The sequence below is a fragment of the Cheilinus undulatus genome, linkage group 10 (genome assembly GCF_018320785.1).
Source record: "Cheilinus undulatus linkage group 10, ASM1832078v1, whole genome shotgun sequence".
Lineage (NCBI taxonomy): Eukaryota > Metazoa > Chordata > Actinopteri > Labriformes > Labridae > Cheilinus > Cheilinus undulatus.
This window is the reverse complement of record NC_054874.1, coordinates 29,703,258-29,728,559: the sequence shown is the minus strand read 5'-3', so window position 1 is coordinate 29,728,559 and position 25,302 is coordinate 29,703,258. Positions and strand designations below refer to the sequence as shown.

The following is a 25,302-nucleotide window of genomic DNA, read 5'->3' as shown; positions in this document are numbered from 1 at the left end:
GTGCTGTAATGCTTCAGCTGCCTCATATTTTCATTATTTATTTAATAGTTAACAGACAGACTGGAAGGTTACTGGGTTACAATTCATTCCAGGAAGAGATAAGGGTCCATGTTCAGCTCTGAATGTGTGTCACTGTCGAAACATACTCCACACCTTTTACATGCATGCTGACACAGCAGTGGCCTGCCTTATAAATAGATAAGAAAAAAAATAGCATGTCATTATTAGTCCTTCTGTATTTGTCTTAGTCTGTGTGGTTAATTTAGAGAAGCAATTTTCTAACGTCACACTTTTTTAAGGAGTATTTCTTTATGTTATATCAGAGCTGATTTTATCAGTCTGGTAGTTGAGCAACAGGAAATGAACAGCCTCATGTACAATATTTTTTCAATGATTTACAGGAAGGGTTGAAAGATTAGGTAACCTTCCAAGGTATCCAAAATCCCATAATACAAGAAGTAGATTAGACCAAACATTTGTAGACATGTATAGCACACCCCCTGTGAAAAGAGCCTGCACTCCCATATGTTTCATTCAGTTACATGGGGAAATACATCTTTTACCTTGTTTTCAAAATGTGAATGTTATTAGGATACTTAGTCTTTATTAAAGGGATGCTTGAACTGATGTGTAGGCTCTTTGTTACCTTGCAAAGCAGATGGATATGCCTGTTTCCTCATTTTTCACTGGTGAATCCATCTTGCAAAGCTCCCATCTGTAAGCAAGCAGCAACAAGAGGCTGGTGCAGTTATGTTGGAAGAGCTTAGTGTGGATGCTGCTAAAGTGCCAGTTTTGTCAGAGCTTTAAGAAATTTCCTGGTTAAAAGAAGAACAAAGAACAGCATTGAGTTGTTTTCTTTTCAAAAATGACAAAAGTCGATTACTGACATGTCTACAGTTGCCATGTTTCACGCTATTCCTCAGTAGCTGCACACGTGCAGCTTGATATCGGCTACGTCACATATTTTGTTGCTCTGATTGGCCCGTAGAGATGTGACAGACAGAACGTTCATCCAATCATACTCCGAGTTTTTTTTTGCAAAGCCTCTGCTTTTCCCAGACGTTTCCTTTTGAAGCTTTCCCCGATGGATGTGTGAAACAAATTCATCTGGCGTGTCAGGTTAGACTCTTTGCAGACAACTTCGCATCACAACAGAGAACTCCAGATGGGGGTCAGGAAGTGATTTCTGCATAGAGAAGTGTTATTAAAAGTCCATGGTTTTTGCATTGTTTACAGCTCTGCCAATGATTCAAACTGCAGTCTAGCAGTCTGACTTAGCAGGCTGGTTTGGTTCAGTACAGTTTGGTATGGTTTGACATTGTAAACTCTGATTTTGCATGGCATGTTTGTCCAGACTTGCTCATTGTGATGGGAAATCTGTCTCGTTTTAGAGATCCAGATCATTTGACTCAGCTTAGTAACAAGTTCTGGTAGTTATGCTTCCAAACAGTGATTAATTTGGTACCCATTTGGCTTTTTAAATTTGAATCAAATAACAACAAATGAAGAGAAGATTGTTGCTCTCTAATGGGAGCTAGCTTCTGTCGTTCACATTAAAGAGCTGTTTCATGGAACAGGCTTATCATCAACAACACATAATTGCACAGCCACTTACCTAGGGATGAGTATTGAAATCTGGTACCAATATAGTACTGGTATCAACAAATCTGATACCAACTGTACCGACTTACAAGACAGATTAAGGTGCTTCATTTTGGTACGTCACTGCATGAAATACGTCATGTACAGAAGCTACACCTGTTACCTTTACTTAGGTGTTCTATTAGCATCTTATTTCGGAATCATTTACTATCCAGAGACAGCTTTTAAAACTTTTTTTTTCTCTTTAAAGTATCGATTCAGGCACTGTTGAGGCACTTGCACCTTTTATAAAACATCATCTGTATCAGAAAAGCTCAAACGATACCCAACCCTACACTTACTACACAAGGTTTATCTGGTTAATTGTAAATCACTGTTTCCATTAAAGTATGTTTATGACAAAACAAGGATGGCAAGCTGATAAAGGAGCACAGCTAGCCTCTTAGTTTAGTATGAGACTCTTCAGGACTCTTGTCTCCCTTTGTCTACCGAGATGTGTTGTAGGAGATCTGCAGGACTGAGTAATCTGTTATATCGATCGCCACCATGCTGATAAATCACAACTGTGGGAATATTTAGCCTACTGGTAAACAGAGTCACATTATGACAGAAGAGCAAATGAAGATTTCTGGGTTTTTTTTCTCTGTCCCTCTGATAACAGTGGTGTACATTCTCTCTGTTTTACTCTTTCATGCTCTTGCTTTATGAACGCTGGGCTTTTTCTAGTACACTTGTCTTTATATCTGTGAGCTCCATGGCAGAACTTGTTATTCTGCTATGTGTAAAAGGGTGATGAAATGTGTTCCCGGATTTCATTGAAACCTATGAAACACCTCAGTGCTATGAGCTGAGTTTGAAGCATTTCATTTAAAGTTTTCAAATCTGTACATTATCTTTGATTGTGTAACAATGGACAGTGCTTGTTACAGTTCAACTTTAGGAGAGATTACAGATATAATAATTTTGGATAGACTTCTCAAATAATGGCTTTTGTAACAAGAAACAAATTGGAAAGGTTTAGACAATTCTTGGAATTGTATTACACTAATGGAAGTAATGGTAAATACTGTATGGCAGAAATTGAAGCAGCTGCTATCTTCACATGATCCAGAGAGATGAGACTAAATCAGAAATAATTCTATGATTGAAACAGCATATATATTTTGATGAGATTGGATGAAGACTAAAAATGAATGATGGATGAGACAAATTCAGTCAAACTCAGATTTTTTTGATAAATTCTTCAGAAAGCTGTCCAATGACCTGTTTTAGGTCACTTTATTGAATTTTCACAAGGTGGCAAGATTAATCTGCAGGTTGAAGTAGACTATATAGTGGCATGGACAGCTACGCATTCTGCAGTTTCTTCTCAGGTAAAGGGCAAATCAGATTTCTGTATTTCGATAACTAATTTTCTGTTTGTTTACTGGAGGAGAGAAGAGGTGAGGGACTAGAGCCCAGGTAATATAACCGTAATGGTCAGATTGTTTTTATGCACTGTGGGGCTTATAAATACAGCCCAGGGACTGGAACAGGATGATGATAAATTGCCCACGTGTTTATTGTAGAGACAGGAGGGTGACAGAGCAGAGTGTAAATGTTATCCCAAAAATAGTCTGTTTTCCCAAGGCTGTGGTGCGTCATGTGGCTTTGGCCCAGTGTTTTCTGCAGAGTAGTGCTGTGTAACCCAGTTTTTTTAACACTGACTTACTCTTTTTTTCTGCTTTTTTCTTTCTCTGTTTGTATGTCCATCTCTCCGAAACAGAAAGACCAGAAAATACAAGCCATGATGTAGACTTCAAAATGATGACGATGATGATGACGATGGTGATGCAGGGCCTCGCAAGGATGAGGAGCAGCAACTGATTCTCTCCTCCTTTACACGACACCTGGCACTCTATGTCCGTCCTGATTGGGCGGCCAGAGTGCTATGTCATCAGCCACACCCCCTGCGGTCCCGCCCTTTAAAAAGGGAAGGAAGCCGGAGAAATCGGAGGTGATGGCTGAATCGGTGCAGGCCACCAATGAGGAGCTGAGGAGCAAACTTGTGGATGTCCAGATTGAGCTGCAGCAGGAGCGAGGCAAGGTGAGGGGGAGGAAGCTGATCAGATCACAGGATGTCCACTATAAACTAATCGTTCATGTTTCAGGCTGTATGAAGTCATGGTAACAAATTTGGATAACAAATTTTGGCGGAGCTATTTATATCACACTGTGAAAGGTGTACAATGGTACTTATGCCCAGTGGTATTATGATGGTGATTTGCAGTTTAAGCTACTTAAGATAAAATAATATTATGATTAATAATATTGATCTTCAATCTTCACAGGTAAACTGAGGTAAATAAGGACAGATTATTAAATGAAGTTTTGTCTCTTTTTGTCGTCTCCATCTGTGTGTTATGGTGCATATCTGCTGTCTTTCTCCCTGCTCAGAGGTTATAGGGAATAATAATCCAAAAGTATTATCAAAAAGGTTCTAGAAATAGGAAGTATTGTTCTGTGTGCTTTTAAACAGAAAAGAACAGCCAGAAATATTATTTATTTTCACATTGCACAACAATGGTGAGGTCAGTCTAGCCATGACTGAACTCTGCAGAATTCTTATAAAGGATTACAGACTACTCTAGCACCCAGAACAACCAGCAAGTCCCAATTTACTTCATCTATATACACTATAAAAAGGGCTCAACCCTTTAAATTGAATTCATGGAAATACTTGGAAATTCAAAATTTAAGCCCTAGAATGTAATTGGTGGACATCCCATGACTTTTTTTAGTTTAATCACTAATATTATTTTTTCATCATTCTGGTGAAAATCAAGGTAAACGAAGTGACCACATACGGTTCCTCGCCTTGTTACGGCAAAAAAACCCATGAAGTTTATACATATCAAAATATGTATATATATGTTTAGATATATTTAAATATTATTAATGGAAAATGAACACATATAGAGTCTAATAAGTATTTACTTGCACATTAATAAGTTATTTCAATATAAAATTCATTCATTTTACAAGACATGGTGAGGTTGCTTTTAGATTCTAACCTCATTTAGAGGCAAGACATGACTAGTTTCAGAATACTGTATAAGTTATGGTGTTACCACCAGTTTTATCTTTTAATTCCAACACCTATTATAATAATCACAAATATTGAATAGCTGATTTAATTTTATCTGTAACTAGACTCACAATAAAAGTAGAAACTGATTTATGCCATTTAAGTTTAATAAAACTGCTATACTTTTGTAAAACGGACTGAAATCACACATATTTCCCAACTCATACTGTTTATTTTTCTTTATATTACACCAGAAAATGTAAGAAATGTCAGAAATATTAAATTTCTGAAGTAATCAAAGCAGAAATAAGGCTCTCAGTAAAACTAATAACTGAAATAAATCACACAAGGATGATGCAATTGTCATAAGGTTATAAAACTGACCAAAAATCATACCTTTGTAAATAATTATTTCCTGAAAATTTCCCTAAATTAGTAAAACCCACCACCATTCAGTCTAAGGGCTTCTAAGCCCCCCCCCAATTGGGGTGGTCACATTGTAAAGCAGGAAGTGATGCTGCACTGCTCTTATCAATTACAGAGAATTGAGGAAGTCGATCAATGTGACCATTTATGGTTCCTTGCCCCGTAAATGGTTAACGTTAATGTTAAACCATGGAGCACATATGGTCATTAACAATCAATTTAAGGTCGTTACTCATCACTGATTTACTCCTAGAAAAAATTCATGGGAGTGCCATGCTTTGACGTTTTGGTATATATGCACGCATCTGAGTTGTAAATCATTTTTTCAGGTTGAATGTTTGACCTATTTGCCCAACACCTTTAACGGGATTTCTGTCATCACTTTTATAGCATTTGAACACACGTGCAGTGGTGCGGCTGATGGAAAGGGACACACATTCTTGAGGCATTTATGATAAACACACACTCATAATGCAGCAACATCTTTATGATGGTAATTAAACCAATCTGTGCCATCTGTGCCCAAACTCTTTATCAGCCATGCTTTTAGGAGACGGCATTAACAATGTTAACGTTCAGGGGGAATTCACCATGAATGAATTGCTGCCAAAAGTTTTAATGTGGGTAACAAAGCTCCCAGGAGCAGCATGAGCAGCTAGTCAAGATTTTAAAAATATATTATAATCATTCCTCCCCCTATGTAATGGTCCAGAAGCTCAAACCATGTAAAAGTGTAACCATATGTGTCAAGTTTAGAAGTAGGTTGAGCCTCAGACAGCCCTGGAAGCATTCTTTTGATTGTAATTATTTTGATAATTTCAATGTTTTTTTCCAGACTTATTATTATCATGTTTTTTGTCACACAGAGGTGGATTTGTTGTCTTGATCTTTTTAATGTGTGCACCAGGCATGTCTTATAAATACTGTGGGGGAGTTACTACAAATACTGAGCAGATGGTAATTTTTTCACCTTGTAACTGCACATGACTTAAAGTGATGTTATTTGTTTTACCATTTGCATAGGAAGGGGCCAATCATGCTCCAAATGTCTGCCTAATGGCTCGTTGAAAACAAATGGCACTGGCACACTCTATGAGACTCAGTGTGCCAGTGTAGTGCAGTTTGGGTAGCAGTGAATTTGACAGTGTTTATTTGTCTTACTGAACCGGTTTAGTGGGCGCAAATGCCATGTAGTTCTCTTGTGGATCAGGCCCTCATGTCTAACTTGGCCAGACCATGCTAAATAATTATGACGTCTGCATGAAACTTGAGGCATAAGTATACAGATGCATCAAACTGAGTTGACTGTTTTGCTTGTATAAAATGTCTTATATAAATTTTGGTTAGATGCACATGCAGAGAGTTTTTATCTGATAAGGCACCATATAAATTGTCATCATATGAGCTGTCACTTTGCTGCAGAAAGTCTAGACAAGAACTGATGAACTCACTGACTGCTGGTTTGACTGATGATGATTAGATTCTAATGCGTCACTAATAGCAGGATGTCTTGCAGGTATGTAAGCTCCGTGAGCGCCTTCAGGAGCAGCGACAGGCTCGGGAGCTCGATCAACACAAACATGCAGTGGCAGTCACCGACCTGCGGGCCAAACTCCATGAAGAGAAGCTCCGTGAAATAGCAGCTGTCCGTGAGGCCTTGGCGCGGCAGCATGAGGTGGAGCTAGCCCGGTCCATAAAGATCCGAGATGCAGAGGTGCAGAGGCTCCAGGGGCTTGTAAACGCACTGAGAGATGGAGCTGCCGACAAGCTTAAAAACGCTCTTCTTGGAGAGGCTCGAGAGGAGGCCAGAAAAGCTTTTGATGGGGAAAGACTAAAGCTACAGCAAGAAGTGGGTAAAAGGATGTGTATAGGTGACAGAAACATAGAATAGATAGAGATAGAGAGATAAATTCGTTTTTATTATAGATGTGTGAAAAGCAAGAGTGATAATGTTAAACTGCTTTTAAGCAACGTTTTGGTATGCTCTGCTTTTCATATAGAAGAGCTCACACAATTTTTTTTTGTCTTTGTAATGACCATTTGGCAACTACTGTGTGAGTGCACATGTGTGTATGTTAAGTGTTTTTTTGGGACTGTTTAAAGCTTTGTAAATTCACTGTTGAAAAACAGGAAGCAGGGTGGAAAAGTCTGTTGCCAAGCTATTGTTTCACTATAGCTTTTCCAGACAAACAGAGCATCTATCATCACAACTGTTAAATGGGACGGAATGCGGGCTTATATAGGAGTGTCACTTTCTTTGTTGTAGTTGCCTTTGTGTGTAATACTATCATGTGTTTCTGTATGTGGTGTGGTTTTTAGATCCAGGAACAGAAGACAGCCAGGAAACAGGCCGAAGAGGCCCTGGCAAATGCTTTGCAGGCGGACAAAGCCAAAGCAGCTGACCTGCGCACAGCCTACCAACAGCACCAGGATGAGGTGCACCGCATCAAACGGGACTGTGAGAAAGACATCCGCAGACTGGTGAGACCACATCATGCATAGACGACATACACTGGAGACACTTCATATTGTATATAAAGTGACATGACCACTAGATAAGCCTTTAGATAAAAGAAAACCAATAAATGAATTTATTACCCAGAGGCACTGTTGAAAGTTCACTTGTAAGAAGCTGAAGAGCTTACATAGCATAGCATTACATAATTCAGATTTATTCCAAAGTCCTTGATAAGATTTAGCCTTAATTTACCTCAGTCTATTCTTTATATATTTGTATTTTCTCTAACTTACTCAAAATTAAAAAGATTCTTGATTAAAAGATAACCAGAAAGAGCTGTAATAGCTTCTGGCTTCTGCCAAACCCACTAGTCAAATCTTTTCTGCTATGCTCAACTGTTTGACCACCAATTTATCCACCTGCTTGTTTTTCTTTGTAGAATAATATTTTATACCGTAAAACCCAATTAGTAAACCTTAATTTTAAAAAATCTGCAAACTGACTACCTTAAAAAGTCTAAGTATTTTTTTATCTCAGTAAAGTGAAATAGATATTGTGTGTTGCATTTACAAAAGCATTTTAGTGTTTTGCACTTGAGTTTCTCTGTAATTAACTCTTGATAAGTGAAGTAAAATGCACAAATGACCAGTTGAAGAGTACAAATTATACCCATTTCATACTGGTAGGCAACTTCAAGTAAAATCAACTTCTTGAAGCAGGAACTTGTCATTTTAAGTTTCATCAAGTCAGTTATAAATGAAAGGGGCACTCTGTACCAGGAAGTCCTCTTCCATTGTGGTCAGTATACCCTCCATTGTTATAATGTAGTTGCTCCGCAAAGGCACGACTACTCTTACTCTGTAACCTCACTCATGGTGTAAAGTATTGTAATACCCAAAGGCATTCTGGGAAAACTATGCAGATTACGGGATGATTAAAGAACAGTTTGAGGTGATTGAGTGTAAACTACATTTCCTTAAACAACCTTCAACTGTTTGATCTAAAGGCCCATTTGTGCTCCAAGCACATGTGAAAATAGAGCTGTGCTATTTAAATGTTAAAACTGTCATTGCCCTCGGACTGACAGGCATCTGTTATGTTGGAGTGGACAATGAAAAACGAATCCATTAGAGGTTGCTGTCTCTCATGGAGCTACTTTGAAACTGCTTTGTCCGTCTCGTAGACTGAAGAAAGAATGGTCTTTCCACTGCTTAGCTGTGTTCTTTTAGCTGTCTTTGTTCCAAGGTGAGCTTACATCATTGAAAGATTTGTACTTTTTAACATCTCATTCACTATTCAGCTATATTTCCTCTGAAATCTTGATCAAGGTCCGCCTTTTGCCCCAAATGAGTCTTCTTTGTTGTGTTTCGCTACTCTGGGCTGAATTGTTGGCTGCGCTGCTTAACACTGCCCCACTATTGTCGGTGGTGTTGCAAAGTTTGGTCCATATCTATCTCTAAGCTGTGAGAGAACAATTGAAAAATTGACAATATTAACGTAGAGTATGGACAGGAAGGTCCATCTGTATTCACATGGGTTTCAGACGTAGAGCATAAATGAGCCTTTCCTCTGCAGGACAGTTGTGAGGTTTCTCGAGTACAAGTTAATGTAACTGGATGCATGGTTTCTCCTCTCTACTACTTTATCAAGAACAGCCAAAGAAGTCTATCATGCTGTGCCCACACGTATGCAAAGATAAATACAATTCTTTAGGATTTGCACAATATTATAAAGCTGCAGACATCTTACAATCAGAGAAACTATACAATTCTCGGCCTTGTAATACTTTGGCCTTATCTTATAATTTCCAAAACATCAAAAGAGCCTCACAGAAGTTAAAATCACAGAAACTCTGTGTTGTCCTTTCTTCTGTCTACAGTATGGGCAAACTTTGCTCAGGCTCATGCTCAGATGGCTCAGATTGTTACGTTTCTTCTTTTTGTGTTTAAGTGTTGTTTAACCTGATTATCACTGCCTCCTGGACAGTGGTATGAATCAGCAAACTGTTAGCTTAGCCCTTAGATGTTACTTGTTTACATGAAGTTGACTTTACTTTTAACAACAATGAAATGGTTTCCTTCACCCTGCAATTAAATATTACTTCATAAAACCTGGTAAAAAGTACATTTACTGTACTATCAAGTAAAGTTACATTATGTGAGTCTGGATAGCTATCAGAGTTTTCAGTGTAGGTTTTTGTACTGTTTATTGTTTGCTACTGTCTGTTTTGCTATAGATAGAGGTTTCTTGAGTAAACTTTACCAACAAGCTACAAGCTAAGCGACATTAATAATGTTAACACCCTGACAGAAGTTACAATTTTAACACAAAGTATTATACATATTTAAACTTTTCTCTACTGAAAAGATGATACTCAGGACTTTTAAGTCAGAGTATAGTTACCTGGCAAGTTCAGAGAACAGTCTTACAACTCTCTACATTTAAATTGAAGTACTATGAAATCCTCATTACAGCAAAATAAAAAGCTAGTGTTTTAAATTTATTTAACAGTTCTCTCTGGCAGAAAGTTTCCCTGCACAACTCTGCTGCTCATAGTAAGAAGCTGATTGTAAAAACAGTTTTCCTTCCATCGTGAAATGCATAACTACACAGTATCACTATACCCCTGTGCCTCTGTTTAGAAGTAAACTATGCCCTTTCATGCCCATTCCAACAAGCAACATGTAATAATAGGAATATATGGTGCTGTCATATCACACTGTCATACAAACCACATATTATCATTACAAGAAAGGTTAGCTGGTCAAACCCAGCAGCTGTTACTTTTATAGTCTGTCACAACTCCATCTGGGTATCACTAAAACTCCTCCACACTCAACATCTGTTTTCCTGCTTCTGATGTTTAGTTCCAGCGCAGGATTAATCTTACTGCTGCCGTGTCAGGGTTAATTGCTGCACTGTCTGTCTTAGCCTATCTCACCTTTGTGGTGCTTATCTACAAAATAACCGTCTATTTGCCTGCCTGCAGGTACTCATTAACTCCCTTACATGAAGGCTAAAATAACTGGCATTTTTATCACTAAAGATGTTTTGGAGCATGGAGTTTTGAAAAGGGGTGAATTAGGAAATCTTGGCTGTTTGATGCAGAATTGCAGTGTTACCAGTAATAGTGTTAAAGAACGAAATATGAAAGCAAGAAATGTTTGTCAGGAGAAGTTATGTGACTGAAAGGCAAAACAAGCCTCAAATTAACGACAGCCGAAGCACAATATTTTAAGCTAAACACTAACTTATTGTGTCCTTATGACTGCAGCATACAGCTTGTCAGGCTAAGGCTAGGTCTAATTTGAGGCTGAAATTTCAGTATCCAAGTAGTATTATATGCACATCCCACAGAAAACAAACAAATGAATGCTCTTGAATTCTTTCATTTTCCCATCCATCCTTTTACAGATGGATGAGTTGAAAGCTAAGGACCGGGTGGTGTGTGCTCTGGAGAGGGAACTTGGGCTGCAGGCCGGCTACGCTCAGAAGCTCCAGCTTCAGAAGGAAGCCCTGGATGAGCAGCTTGGGCAGGTACGAGAGGCTGAGAGACACAATCACGGCAGCCCCAAGAGAGAAGTGGTTCCTGGGCTGGGGGACCACCAGGACCTGCTCAATAACCAGGTAAAAAACACATTTTTAAAAAGGGCACAAATATGTTCTGTACATGGATGCACTGTTGATACCCTGACAATACCACGATCATCTTGAAAAGTGCTCTATATACATAAACAATTTTACAGGAATGCAAAAGTAATGTGATTTTAGAAACATGTTTGTGATTATTTTTCCACATCATTTCCTTATATTTATCGTCTTAAAACGAGGTAATACTCATACCATGAATCAAATTCATGATGTTTTTTGGGTAAGCTTTGAAAGGTTACAAATCCTCCAAAATAGCTTTAAGATTAAAAAAACAACACTTGCCTTGGATCGTGTCTTGGCAGTCTTTGCATGTACTCTGGCTTTGGTAATTACAGGAAAAAAGTGTAATAGAATCCCCAAATTAAACTTTTGCTGAACTCTTAATCTTTTTTTCTTGTGGGAAGGAAAATAAACAAAGGTCAAAGCTTCAGCTCATAAGTTTATGTGGATGTACTGTCTGTATATGCACATACAGATTCACATTTCCACTCTGTAAAACACATTTCATTCTTCATCCCACCACCTCCTCTATCCCATCTCCCTTCATAATTTGCCTTCCTGCCTGCATGTACTCCTTTATTTTAGATTTTGTCTTCCTCCTCCTCTCCTCTCCCCCCTGTTTCACAGGAGGTGGAGGAGCGTGACACTAGGAGGTTCCAGCTGAAGATAGCAGAGCTCCACTCTGTCATCAGGAAACTGGAGGACAGAAATGCCCTTCTGGCTGATGAGAGGAATGAACTAGTGAGGAAAATGCACACAACAATGCATAAATTCAGTGGTTATAGACATGAAAAAAATACACCTATGTTGTTATGCTGAATAGTACTGATACTGTATACATACATATACACATGAATATACATACGTACAAACCTGTGAGTGGAGCCCTAAAGCATTTTAACATTCTTCCTGTCTTGGTTTGGCCTCCTTTGCCTATATGGGAATCACAGTGTCACTATGTCAAGGCTTAAGATGATGATGTTTCCCCTCCCTGTTTCCTTCCTCTTACTAGTTAAAGCGCGTACGAGAGGCAGAGAGCCAAATGAAGCCCATGTTTGAGAAGAACAAACGACTGTCCAAGAAGAATGATGACCTCCTGCAAACACTCCAACGTATGGAGGAGAAGTTGAAGACGTTGAGTCGAGAGAATGCTGAGATGGTGAGATGCATTTATTTTAAAACTTCTCTCGTCATATTTTAAAGTTCCGATACTGTTAGAAAAAAGCAAATAATTTGGATTAACCCTTGTAACAAAGAGGGATTTTAGTGCACTGTGCCGTCAGTGTAGCTTAGAATTTCAGCAAGAATAGAAGCAGGGCCTCTACTGGCCACTTGAGGAGATGCTTAAAATAGTTCATCAGACTTATGTAATTTGCTCCTGTCTCTCTGTCTTCTCTACCTCAGAAGGAAAAAGCATCCTCCTCTCGCCCCCCCTCACAGCAACAGTCCATTCAGCCACAGCTGAAGCGGCCAAGCTCCCTGACAGACCTGAGCCACGCCCACGAGGAGCAGGAAGTGGAATTCCTTAAACTGCAAGTTGCTGAGCAACGAGGCATCATTGACGAGCTCATGCAGGTTAGCATCTTACCCACATAAAATGCTATTAGTGCTGGGCACTGGTAGCTCAGTGGGTAGAGCAGGCACCGATAAGCAGAGGCTGTAGTCCTTAATGCAGTGGTCTCTAGGTTCCCAGTCTCAGAGCATGTCCTCCCCCACTCTCTATCCCCATATTTCCTGTCTCTCTATAACTGTCTTCAAATAAAGTCGAAATACCCCCAAAATAATATTAATAAATGCTGTTTAAGGCTAACTTAAAGAAAAAAGATTTCAGTTTTATCAAGAAATTTGAATAAATCGTAATTTGAAGGTGAAATGTGTTAATTCTTTCGGCAGTATAAAATAGTTGCCGGAATTACATAATGCAACTGACTTGATGTTTTGAGACTTACTGGCTTTTATAATACTATAAGCCATTTGAATATATTTATGTTTTTTCCATCTGTTAATAATCACATTAATTAATTGACATTAATTAGCAAATATAATTAATGAATCATGACACTGTGGAGCTTAGTTCAGTCGTCTTTACTATAGGAACTGGATTCTTGTCTTGCTCTTTGTTGACTGAATAAAGATGACTTTCATGCTCCTAATGTTAGTTCCCTGTAAACTACAGAGCTAAGTGGACTGATTAAATACTACAGCAGCAGCTATATCAACACATTAAGTATGAGCTGTTTCTGCAGATCTGCAGTTAGGTCTGCTTTATGAAAATGTTGTGCTTATGTTTTGCATATTGATGCCACTAAAATGGTATCAATATTCCCTCTTGCTTGCTACAGCATTTATTTCAAAATGTTTTTTCTTTGAAAATGCATATTCACATATATAAACCCAACTGCTATCAAGATAAATATATGTGTACAGTCTAGTGTGACTCAGAGTACATCACCCTAAATTTAGGAAGATTGCCATTAGCTTTTTAGTTTGTTTGCCCTATGATTAAGGTGAAATTGAGAATGAAATTCATTCTATGTTTTACAGTCCCTTCTATGATGACACAAGACACATACTTTTTAGGTGAAATGTCCGCCTCTAATGCGGTTTTCCCTTGTTGGATTATTATGAAAACTTGAACTATGGAGAGAGACATTTTTTGTTTCAGATTTTATCTACAAAGCAAAGGAGAAAAGGTAAAATATAATGGTTAAGACTAAGCTGTAAACGGATAATGGAACTTTTTAATGACTTGTGATGAATTCTTGGACCATTGTAACTGTTTTTTTCTGGGGTCTGGTAAAGTCATGACACTGTTAAAACATTTGCTCTGTCTTTTCCGTACCTCTCTGCTCTATAAGTGTGATTGATGGCTTCCAACAATCATAAATTTTAGATAAATTAAGCTTGGTGTTAGTAGTCATAGGCCCAGCTCCAACAGCCGATCACAGCTCTTTCTCTCAACCCAGTGGTGTATGCATCAAATTGCAAAATGTATGTTTTTTTTAACATGGTCCCTTTACAAATAAATTCAATAAATATCAACCTAAGTAATCTAAATTATTATTTTTGCCATAATGTAGCAGCCCAGTGTCTGTAATTCAGTGGTCATTCTTCTTTGTCAATCTCATCAAGCTGCTCTTACCTTTATAGAGCCATCCTTTCAACATTCATTCATATTCATATTCATTATGAGTACCTTTGAGTTGTTGTTTTTTTAACTGACCTCTATCTATCTGTCATTCTTCTGTATAGGAACGTGACCGGTTGGTGATGACCAAAAAGAACAGGAGGAAACCTCTCAAACTGTCAAAAGTAAGTCTCTATGAATGGTTTGAAACCTCTGTTAAGCCAATAGTGTGTAATCAACCAACTCTCCAATCAGTTGTTCAACTGAATGTGTGCATCTGTGTGTGTGTCTGTGTGTGTGTGTTTTAATTGGGCTCAGGAGACAATGATGACAGTGTCCCTTACAGCAGGGGAGCTTCACTCTTGAGCACACACACAAATCATGCATAAACCGTTGTCTTAGGTAGTGAAGCATTATTTGTTTTTGGCTGCTTTTTATTTTGCGTTAAGAATGTAATAGATTAAAATAGAAGCAGCTGTCAAATGAATTTATGTGTGTATTTCTCTTCGCCCATTGTGTATGAAAAAAGGGAAGAAGAAGTGATGCGTGCTAATTAGAGTAGGGTAGATGTGAGTGTGCTTTAAAACAAGTTTGAGCTTATTCTTCAGGGAATTTTTAATTGTTTGTGATGTTGCTAGGAGGAGTTTGTGGATGCCTGTCAGATATTTTCCTCTAACTGTGCTGCTGGAACCAGTTTATCACCTTGGCGAGGTGGATGCATTGTTGGGACCAGCGGCTTCGCTTTTGGACTTTTCATCTTCCTGGCACTATATATCAAACTGAATATATGAGTTGGAGACAAAAAACAGAAAGCTTTGGGATTTTCTCACTGTGGGAGTTCTTTCATTGTAGCCAGATACTTTTCCATTTTGTGTGGGAGAGCAAAGGAGAGCCATTATTTTTTCTGGACATTTACTAAACCCTGCAGGGCGCACTACATATCATGCTTCTAATCATCAAGATATGGCAGCCTTGATATTTTTATAGTTTGGTTTTAAAGCTTTTGTTCATGGAGCATCATGACTGAATACATCCTCCTTATCCTCTACTTCTCCTCCTTCATCTGCCTTTGTGCTTTAGTCTGCCTCTACTTCTCTGGTTGCCAGGAGATGACTTATAAACATGATGGTAAGGACTCTGTGGGGTTTAGAATAGTTCATAGCAGGAAATAAGTAAACAAATGCTCAGACTTTATCAGATAAAATTTAATTTAAATGACATAGTAAGAAGAAGGTGTAAGACAAATTGCACAGTTAAATTGCTGGGGGGCGGGGGGGGCTTTTAATATATTGGGCCACAAAGACATGTTGAGGCTTTAATTTTTATTAACCATGTTACATCCTTTCACCCTTGCAGAGGCATGTTGTGGAGACATATTTTGGATTTGATGAGGAATCGATAGACTCTGAGACCTCCTCTCTTACCTCCTATAATACTGACCTGACTGACCGCACACCTGCGACTCCAGAAGAGGATTTAGAAGATGTAAGGAAGCCCCTCTTTTACATTTGAAGAAACAACTTAAGCTAAAATTACTGATGTAACAGCTGGACGTTATTTTGCATGAGGTAACTGACAGGACAGAATGAAGAATTACCACCAAAAATAGTTTGTAGAATGAAAGATTGGCTTACATATGTGTTGATGTGAAGGTTTGCATGAACCATGTCTGACTTGTCCTCTTTATCTTTAATATCTTTGATTTCTGTTGTCCATTGTAAAGACTGTAACTCGTGAGGAATCAGAGCTTCGCTTTCGTCAGTTGACCAGAGAGTACCAGGCACTGCAGCGAGCCTATGCCCTCCTACAGGAGCAGACAGGGGGTTCTCTGGATGCTGAGAGAGAGGCCAGGGTCTGTAATTTTAACTTCTCTGCTACCTTTCTTTAAAATCCAACAGATCTCATGTACTTTTCAACCTCACAAGATATTAGAGAAGAGATTAGAAGATACACTTGCATCCTGCTCCCTAATGGCTGATCTTTGGTCCTTCAGACACGTGAGCAGTTGCAGGCGGAGCTATGCAGCTGCCAAGCTAAGATCGTGGACCTGGAGAAGGCCCTGGCAGAGCGGGGGCAGGTAACAAAGACAAGGGATTGTGACAGGGGCTCACTGGTCCTGCTCTCACTGGCCTGCATGCTCTGCCCTCATCCTCTGTTCTTCCTGTTGTTCTCTCTGTGTCTCGAGCCCTCTGCTGCTGTCGAGCCTGGAGAGGACTGTTGGAGGCATTAATAGAAGCAATTCCTTTTTGTCCAGCTTTTCTAAATAGAAAGTGGACATCTAAAATATTATTTTGACTTTTTTTAATTTTTACACAGTTGTTTGGTCATGTAGACAAGAAAAGCTTTGGCTCTTGTGTCAAAACTAAGTAGATACAAAGCTCATTCTGACGTTAAACTAAAATGTTTTATACACAGAATATCGTAAAGAACTCTAAATTATTATGCTGATTTTCCTCTGTCACTGCATGTTCCATGTGTTGCCTGATCAGCCTCCGATATTTTTGTTTTCTGCTCTGCTATTTTCCCCTCAAACAACCTTCTATTCCTCTTGTTACAGGGAAATCTTGTTACCTGTAGTTGACGCTATATTACTTGTTGTCTCGGGAGTTTCTTCATTTTCTGGATCAATAAACTCGTTCCACTCCCACTTTGTTCCTGTCTGTTTGTGTCTGTGGAAAATTTGCATGCGTTATTTGGAAATGCAGCAGATGGTCATCGTAGGTTTTGAGTTGGCTGACAACTTCATTCATTACACCCTGTTGTGGGATCCTTTCCTTCCTTCCCCTTTCTTTCCTGTGACATTTCTCGCTGATGTTGTGTTTGGTTGTCATGACAGGACTCAAAGTGGGTGGAGGAGAAGCAGTACTTGCTCAGGACCAACCAAGAACTTCATGAGAAGGTAGGCTGTATAGCTTTAATTTACTTTTAATGCATATTTCATTAAAACACAAGTAAGTTAACTCTTAAACAATACCATGGTATCCAGTGCTTCTCCTATGTTTGTCTGTTAAGAGTAGTGTCAGAGCACTGCCTTTACTTTATAAGATAAAAAATTACATCCCACCATAACATATTTAAAATACTTCGATGATTAGTGGGGACAGTAAGGGTAAAAAATCGATAATCCTTTTTATGTGTACACAAACTTCATGCTGCTCCTGCTTAAGTCTCTGCTGTAGTTTGGCACCTCAGCCACAAAGTCTGAATCCACCCCTGTGCTTGCAGGGCATAAAAAGTAATTGATTGGAAAAACTGATCAAGACAGGGCTGTGCACAACTCTCAGTGTCTTTGAATGTCACCCACTAACAACTGATCCACCCTTAAATAGAAATCAACAATAATCCATTCAGAATATTGAAAAGAGGGGTTTCTCGGGCAGAACGAAAAATCTCTGCGTTTAGAAAATAGATGTATTGGTCTATACCAGTGGTTCTCAAGTGGTATGGCAAGGCACACTGTTGGGCCTTGGGATTTTGTTTAACCGTACATTACTGCAACTATACAACAACAAATGATACAGCGAATATTTTGCATGATTATGATGTGCCTTGAGCTTTTGGCTTAATAACATCATAAACTGTAAACATTAGTCAGTACCATCCATGGCATTGTAATTTTGCACTGTAAGAGCGGCATGCTTAACTCACTTGGGTCAATTAAAATATTAAAAGTCAGTAGGTGAGAAAAGGCTATTAGTATTGTAATTGCTCATAGAAATATTATCTATTTGCTTCTTTTAAATAACTTTAAAAGAAGCAAACAGTATACAGTATAACAAAAGGAAAAAGCTACAAATTCTTTATTTTGAGGCGTAGACAAAAATAACATGCTTTGTAAAATGAAACAGGTCAGTTACATAAGTCACATAAATCATTTCATGCTTTTCATTTGGAGTGGTGAAGGACCACTTTGGGATGATTGGCTGCCACCCCAAATGAATGGTAAGGGAAACATAGACTCCTAAATTTGCTTTTCAGTGCTTATTTACATTATCAGCTATATAAAGTCAAAGACCAAACAGGTTGTCTATAATCAGGAATTTATGCATAACTGGCATGACTGATAGTTGTTACCACTCTCTTATACCTAGACCATGAAATTTATGGGCTTAAGTTTCTGTCAGAAAAAAAAAAAATCAAAGAAGTCCAAAATTGTAGTACACCTTAAATCCTTTTGAAGCTTTTTCCATCTTTGTTGAGTGTAACGACAAGAGAAACTATGTTATGAAAAGAGGAAGAATTATACAAAGTATAAGTGTGAGATATTTAATTGGGGTAACATCTTCCGGCCATCTGAAATCGTGTAGACTGCAGGTTATTCATTGTACTGTGTTGTAAACATGTAGAATCTCTGTACTTGTGATAGATAGATAGATGGATGGATGGATAGATAGATAGATAGATAGATAGATAGATAGATAGATAGATAGATAGATAGATAGATAGATAGATAGTCGTTTATTGTCATTGCATTGTAAAAACACAACAAAATTACTTTTGGCAGTCTCCTCTGTAGCAGCAAACACAGTCATCCATCCTGCTGGTAAGGGAGCAGGCACCCAGGAGAAAGAAGCTTGGGTTTGTGTGGGAATGCTCTTAGCCTAGCCTGCAGCCCGGCTTGTTTGCACCACTTCCACCTTCTCGCACAAAGCCATCTCTTCCTCCTCCCCACTGGCTGTAGGTGTCGTGCTGCTCCGCGTCCTTTTCCTTTTAGCCTCTGAGGCTCCGTCAGGACAAATGTAAACTCCGTGGGCGCGCGTCAGTTCTGGTGTAAGTGTAAGGCTTTGTTTTGCAGCAAGTGATGGTGCGCCAGGCCCCTGCGTTTGTACGCACTGCCCCATGCTACCTCAGTAGGTAGCATTCAGTAGTCTCCTGTTGATCAGGCAGTGTTCCGTAGCAGTTAGTGGCAGTTGTTGTTAGCTTTTAAGGTAGCTAGGAGTTGTAGTTGAGACTGAGGTCTTCTTTTTCACCTTTTTTGGGGTTTCTTGATGAACATTTCCCGTACTTTCTCTCAAAGGTGTCCTGGACCATCCATTTTCTTTGCTTTCATAGGTTTCAACAGATGTTGTGGACTTCATTGTGAAAAGCAGTACAAGTCCAAGATATAACTCAAGAGTGTGTTTTTCTTGCTGCCAACTGCTCTGGTTGCTTTGCAACATGCAAAGACATGCATTAACATGCATTAGATTTTTACATTGCTGTATCTGTGTTTATGTTTGTAGATTTGCGTGTTGCAGCAGACAGAGTCACGGCTGCAGGCCGAGGTTCAGGACGCCCGGGATCAGAACGAGCTGTTGGAGTTCAGGGTCCTAGAACTGGAAGTAAGAGACTGCACCAGCGTCATACTGTCACCAGGAGGCGACAACAACAACATCAGCAGCTCCAAATTCAAGACCTACATACAGTGACTCACCACATAGACAAACATACTGTGTACACAAGCCTGAGTCCTCTGTATGCATCTCTTTGTGTTGAATTATTTTGCATGGCAGCTGTGTGTAAACCCCATCCTCTGAACTGGAATATTTTTTTAAAGAATGTTGTGTTAAGATAAATATAATTTTGAATGGAATAAAATGTATTTAAGTTCTCCATTTAATCCCATCTTTGTTTTTTTTGTCTCTCATTTGTGAATGCATGTTGTACATTTTGTTCACCATTTCCATTAGATAAAAGGTCATTTCCACAAATGATTGAGGAAAGATTAACACTGTAGTGAAATTTATGGATGTTTTGTTTTTTAATTGTAAATCCAGAAATATAACATTAAGGTCACATATAAGACAATCTTGTATGTCTTTATGAAGAACCTGAGGGTTAATTTAGACAGAGCAACATCTGTTTGAGTTTCTGCATGTGTTTTCATACTCCCTTTTGGTTTGATTTAGTTCATTGTTCTGTTTAAATCTTTGGGTTCCCACCTCCCTCATTTTGGCAGATCCTGGTCATGTTTCAGTTTCATGTAAGTAAGTCCCTTATTCAGTCCCTCACATTCACGTTCAGTACATGTCATTCAATGTCTGTTCTCATTGAGTCTCACCATGCACATTCACCAATGAAATGAGCTATTTCATCTCAGAAATGTGAGTTTGGTTGAAGTCATGATGTGTTTGGATATGAGGTTAGAATATTAATTAGTGTAAACTTTCTGTAGGAGAGGGAGCGCCGATCTCCTGCCCTTAATCTCCACATGTCTGCGTTCCCTGAGAACAGCAGCAGCGCCCTTCAGATCTACTGCCACCAGGAGGGAGTCAAGGTGATAACACATAACCTCTACAGAAACCTTCCTACTTTTAGACTCTTACACAATCATAATGACGTCTTTTTCTGACCTCTGTGTAGGATGTGATCATTCCTGAGCTGATGAAGAAACTGGATATTCTTGGAGATAATGGGGTGAGGGGAAAACTCCACAAATAAACTACGTTAAATAAAGACCTCAGACTTTTAAAAGGATTCTTACACCTAATGTTTGCCTGCTTTATTTTCTGTAGAATCTCAGAAATGAGGAGCAGGTAGCTGTGATCCAGGCTGGGACGGTGATATCACTGTGTGAGAAGGTGAGAAGGAAAGCCATTCAGACATGCGGTGGTTTTTACTGACACACTGTGGACAAACATTGCCATTACAGACAATTTACTCCCTGAAAAGCCAATACATTTGAGTTGTTTAATATTGATAGAAATATGTAATAAATTAAATGACATCAATCAGCTGCTATACCAAGACCCCCTATGTAATCAAGTGAAATCTTTTACCAAAGCTCTAAAGAATACTTGGCTTAAATGAAGCCTCTGCCTTTTCAGTTTTTGTTGACTTGATCACAGAAGTGATAGTTCTACTTTATTTTTGTTATTGAAGTCATAGCAGAAGCCGAGGTTGTAATAGTTTTGGATTTTTCTGCAGTTTTTTGTCGGAAGGTAGGAGATTTTTTTTTGTTATTTAGTCATACATATGATCATGCCCAGCCCACATGGGCTTACATGACACCAAGAAATTAAACAAACCAGGGTCAGAGTGCATAGTGGTTCTATCATTATTATAGAACATAAAAGGAGGATGGAGAGAAACTAAACTTAATTAACTAGTTTAAAAAAAGTGTCCTGTCTTCATTTTCAGGCCCCTGAGACAAAATTGGCAAGGTCAAATACATCAAATTTATAAAGCCATTACAGTTTTTTGCTCATGTTGCCAAGTTCCAGGTTTTTGACAAGCCATATCATGAAGCAGAACTTCTGTTATGACATTTTCTCTTAGGAGAAAATAAGACTAACTTTCTACTCCTGCTAAATCACACAACTAACAAAGTCTGTGTTCTCTGGGAATGTTTTTAAATTGACCAATCTTGGTGGCCAGAGGAAGAATACCAGATCTTTACAGTGCAGCCAAGGATCTCTGACTTCTTAATAAGCAAGATGTATCATATATTCAGACAAACAGTATATCTCTATTCAGTTGGCACATACTGCAAGTCCTAAGTTTGGGTTTAGAAAGAATATTTTATGCCGTTTTTCTTCAAACTTGATTGAGAGCTTCTATTTATTTTAATTTGTTGTATTTCATTTTCCTTTAAAAATAGTTTTCATTCATTTTCACTGCTGGTTTGATAGTTTAGTTTTTATTTTTCAAAAATGCTTTGTTTTAGTTCATTTTTTATTCATTTTATTTAGTATCAGTTTCCCAGCTATATGGGATACTTTTCAGAGTTTAGGCCCAAAAGAGTCAAGTAAAGTAAACACCATACAATTTTTAAAACAAATTCATATAGGGTCAAATCATGATGGAGGTGATAATATTATTTTATTTAAGTTAGTTTTGTAAGCACACTAAACATTGTAGTTACTTTACTTTTTATGTCTTGTTTTCATTTTAGTTTCAGGTAACTATTTTTTTTACATTTTAGTTAAAGTTATTTCATTATTTCTGTCTAACTATTTCAACCTTATTAGGTGCTTTACTAGATTGCATTTAAATGATAGATATTCTGAGTATTTTACTACTTGCACTTCAGATTTTGCCCACCATACTAACATACATGAGGAAAAAAAAATATTCAGAGAATCTCAATTTAATGCACAGTAGTACACCACCATCTACCATGATTTATTTGATAAAGTAGATCTATCACATTTCTTACAGTGTCAACAAGAAACAAAACTTTAGGAGCTTTATTTAAGATTCATTTTTGATAAAACAGTGGTATTGGATTGCATGGGTTTGATTATTGATCTTCTTCTTGTCCTCTTTTGTCACATCCTTTCCTGCACAGTGGTTGAAGCAGATAGACAGCACAGAATCTGCCCTTACACAGAAGATGATTGACCTTGAAAATGACAAGGTAAAATCTATTTAACTTTTTACAGGATACAATCTTGACTCATTACAGGTAATGGCTTCCAAACATAGTTCATTCCTCAGTTACATAAATTAAAGAAGCTTAATTTGCCTTTTTTTGGTTATTTATACACAAAATCTGTATCTCTTAGTGGTCATTACACTGTCCTGTAATATTGCAGGAGCTGTTCAGTAAGCAGAAAGGATTCCTTGAGGAAGAGCTGGACTACAGGAAGCAGGCCTTGGACCAAGCCTACATGGTACAGCAGTATGACCTGTCTTTATGTGCTAAACTTTCTTTTCCGATAGACCAAATGCACTTGATATTTACTGATTAAAACACGTACCAAGGCTGTGTACAAGCAAAACGGTTTCATCCCAGCATGACACATAAACATTTGGAACCCATTAAACATCATCAGTGCTTCATGAAGGTTAAATTTGTCTCAATGTGTTGGGATACTGCATCTTTTACCACTCAAGACTAAATTTTCGGAACAAAACAAAGCCACTGAAATAGCAGGAAGATTGGGCTTCATGTTTATAAAACTAATGCTTTTTTCTGAGAAGGCAACCAACTGATTTTAACCTCATAAATATGACATAAGAAGATATTGTTCAGAAATGTATATTGTGATTGAAAAGCAATAAACTGAATGATTTGTTGGCTGAGTGAGTTTAAAAGATTTTGATGATGATTCTGTAAAACTTTCTCTACCACACTATAGTCAGTAGGCTGTGCCACACTTAAGTCGCTCTCCATATTGTATTAACTGTATGATTTGGTCAGTTTAATGCTGGTTTGTGTTTATGGTTCCACTTTATGTTGCATGGGTGTAGGTTTGGTTTTAGATGGTAACTTTTCTAGTACATTTCACCTTCAGGAGACTGAGAATAGAAACATGATCATTTTGTTACTATGATGAAGTTACCGTGTGAAGGTCAAGCCTGAATCACCCCCAGTATAAAGTGGAACAGTGTTTCCCATATCTGCCATGGTCACAGCCGTGTATGTATGTGTGTTTGTTTGTTTGTTTGTTTGTGTATCCGTTTGTGTGTGTAACAACATGTGCGTGCTTGTGCATGTCTGCATGTGCATGTGCACGTCTGTGTGTGTGTGTGTTTGTGTACCTGTATGTGTGTGGCTGACTGTGCAGAGGATCGAGGAGCTGGAGGCCACGCTGTATAACGCTCTGCAGCAGGAGCAGCCGGCATGCCGGGAGGTGGCCGAGTCGCTGACAGACAGGCAGAGGGAGGAGCTGAGGCTCGCTGTGGAGAAGCTGCGGCGTCAGATTCTCCGGCAGAGCCGGCAGTTTGACAGTCAGATCTTACAGGAGCGCATGGAGCTCCTACAGCAGGCCCAGCAGGTAAGGCTGAAAACAAACTGAGTCAGGTTAAAGAGTCCCGCCCTCCCTTAATCTGACCCCGGCCCCTGTCTGAAACATCTGACCCCACCAGACCTCTGGTGCTTTGAAAAAGATGCAGTATCCCTGTGTGTGCAACCTCTAACTGTACCTGTAAGTGCTTTTATAGAGGTGGAATGCTGAAAAGATGTGAGGAATGGCTGTGTGAGTGTGTTTATTCATTGTGATCTGACCCCCCTCCCCCTACTCCAGTACCCTTCCACTCTGCAGTCCTCGCAGTAATACACCCATACAAAGTAAATGTGATTCATTGAGTTCATCAGCACCATCAACCTCATTTGAATCAGTTTCACTTTGAATTACTAACAAAAACATTTAACTAAGAGTTCATTATATTTACAAAAAAATCAGCATTTCAGAATCAAATATACATTATTCATTCATAGAGGGTACTGATTAACTTAAAGCGCACTTACTATGTTACTAAAAATAGGCCAGGATATCTGCTATATCTTGTCCATTTTATCTGTTCTTTGTCAAAACTGCTGTTGAATTATTTATTCATCCTCATAGATGTGCTATAATTAAAACACTTTGTTAGTCCCCTGGCTGATTCAGCTTAACATTGTAACTCTTTATCATGACTGAATAGCAGTGTGTAATTGGAGCATATAAAGCTCATTTTCTATTCCAGTGTGAAAGAGACATTTCCTATAAACCTCTGTGCCATTGTCTTAACCTGAAATACTTGAAAATATTTTTTACTTAGTTAAGGGTTTTATTTTACTGCTGATGAGAGCTCAAACATTTTTTTCAAGGATAAATAAAGAAACCGCAGAGTTTAACATCTCAGCCACATACTTCACAGTTAAATCTGCTACTTGGTTGCCATGGTAGCTAATTTTTACCCGACACCGCTACCATGGAGACAGGGTTTGATGGCAAAGAGGCAGAGCTTTTGGAGTTGGCATTAAAATAGGTCAATTACAGTTTTGTTCAGTGTTACTGTTCTCATATAAAATTATGAATGAATGTCTGAGATCTGGCCAAATGCTCTTAGTTTTAAAGATCCCTGTATTTTTAGAACCTAACCACTCCTTTCTTTGCCCTGCAGAGAATTAGAGAGCTGGAGGACAGGATTGACTTACAAAAGAGACAAATAAAGGAAATAGAGGAAAAGGTATAATTTATGCATTTTGTATTTTTCTAAGAGAACTTATAAGGCAAAGATGAGCATGAGAATTTCCACCATCTACTTCACAGATGATGTTTT

General features: G+C 38.5%; 1 protein-coding gene across 1 annotated transcript in view; it reads left to right on the top strand.

Annotated features, from left to right (window-relative positions):
* jakmip1 (janus kinase and microtubule interacting protein 1) overlaps window positions 1-25,215 on the top strand; it is a 36,299-nt gene extending 11,084 nt beyond the window's left edge. The window contains exons 2-21 of the mRNA XM_041797775.1: window positions 3,368-3,688; window positions 6,612-6,944; window positions 7,415-7,576; window positions 10,968-11,180; window positions 11,832-11,945; window positions 12,217-12,363; window positions 12,609-12,779; window positions 14,457-14,516; window positions 15,688-15,816; window positions 16,055-16,183; window positions 16,325-16,408; window positions 17,168-17,230; window positions 19,554-19,652; window positions 20,486-20,587; window positions 20,674-20,727; window positions 20,826-20,891; window positions 22,601-22,669; window positions 22,848-22,925; window positions 23,823-24,032; window positions 25,144-25,215. Of these exons, the coding sequence (XP_041653709.1) occupies window positions 3,533-3,688; window positions 6,612-6,944; window positions 7,415-7,576; window positions 10,968-11,180; window positions 11,832-11,945; window positions 12,217-12,363; window positions 12,609-12,779; window positions 14,457-14,516; window positions 15,688-15,816; window positions 16,055-16,183; window positions 16,325-16,408; window positions 17,168-17,230; window positions 19,554-19,652; window positions 20,486-20,587; window positions 20,674-20,727; window positions 20,826-20,891; window positions 22,601-22,669; window positions 22,848-22,925; window positions 23,823-24,032; window positions 25,144-25,215 (2,511 nt within the window). The 5' untranslated portion in view covers window positions 3,368-3,532. The remainder of the gene's footprint in view (window positions 1-3,367; window positions 3,689-6,611; window positions 6,945-7,414; window positions 7,577-10,967; window positions 11,181-11,831; window positions 11,946-12,216; window positions 12,364-12,608; window positions 12,780-14,456; window positions 14,517-15,687; window positions 15,817-16,054; window positions 16,184-16,324; window positions 16,409-17,167; window positions 17,231-19,553; window positions 19,653-20,485; window positions 20,588-20,673; window positions 20,728-20,825; window positions 20,892-22,600; window positions 22,670-22,847; window positions 22,926-23,822; window positions 24,033-25,143) is intronic.
* Window positions 25,216-25,302: the final 87 nt, after the last annotated feature.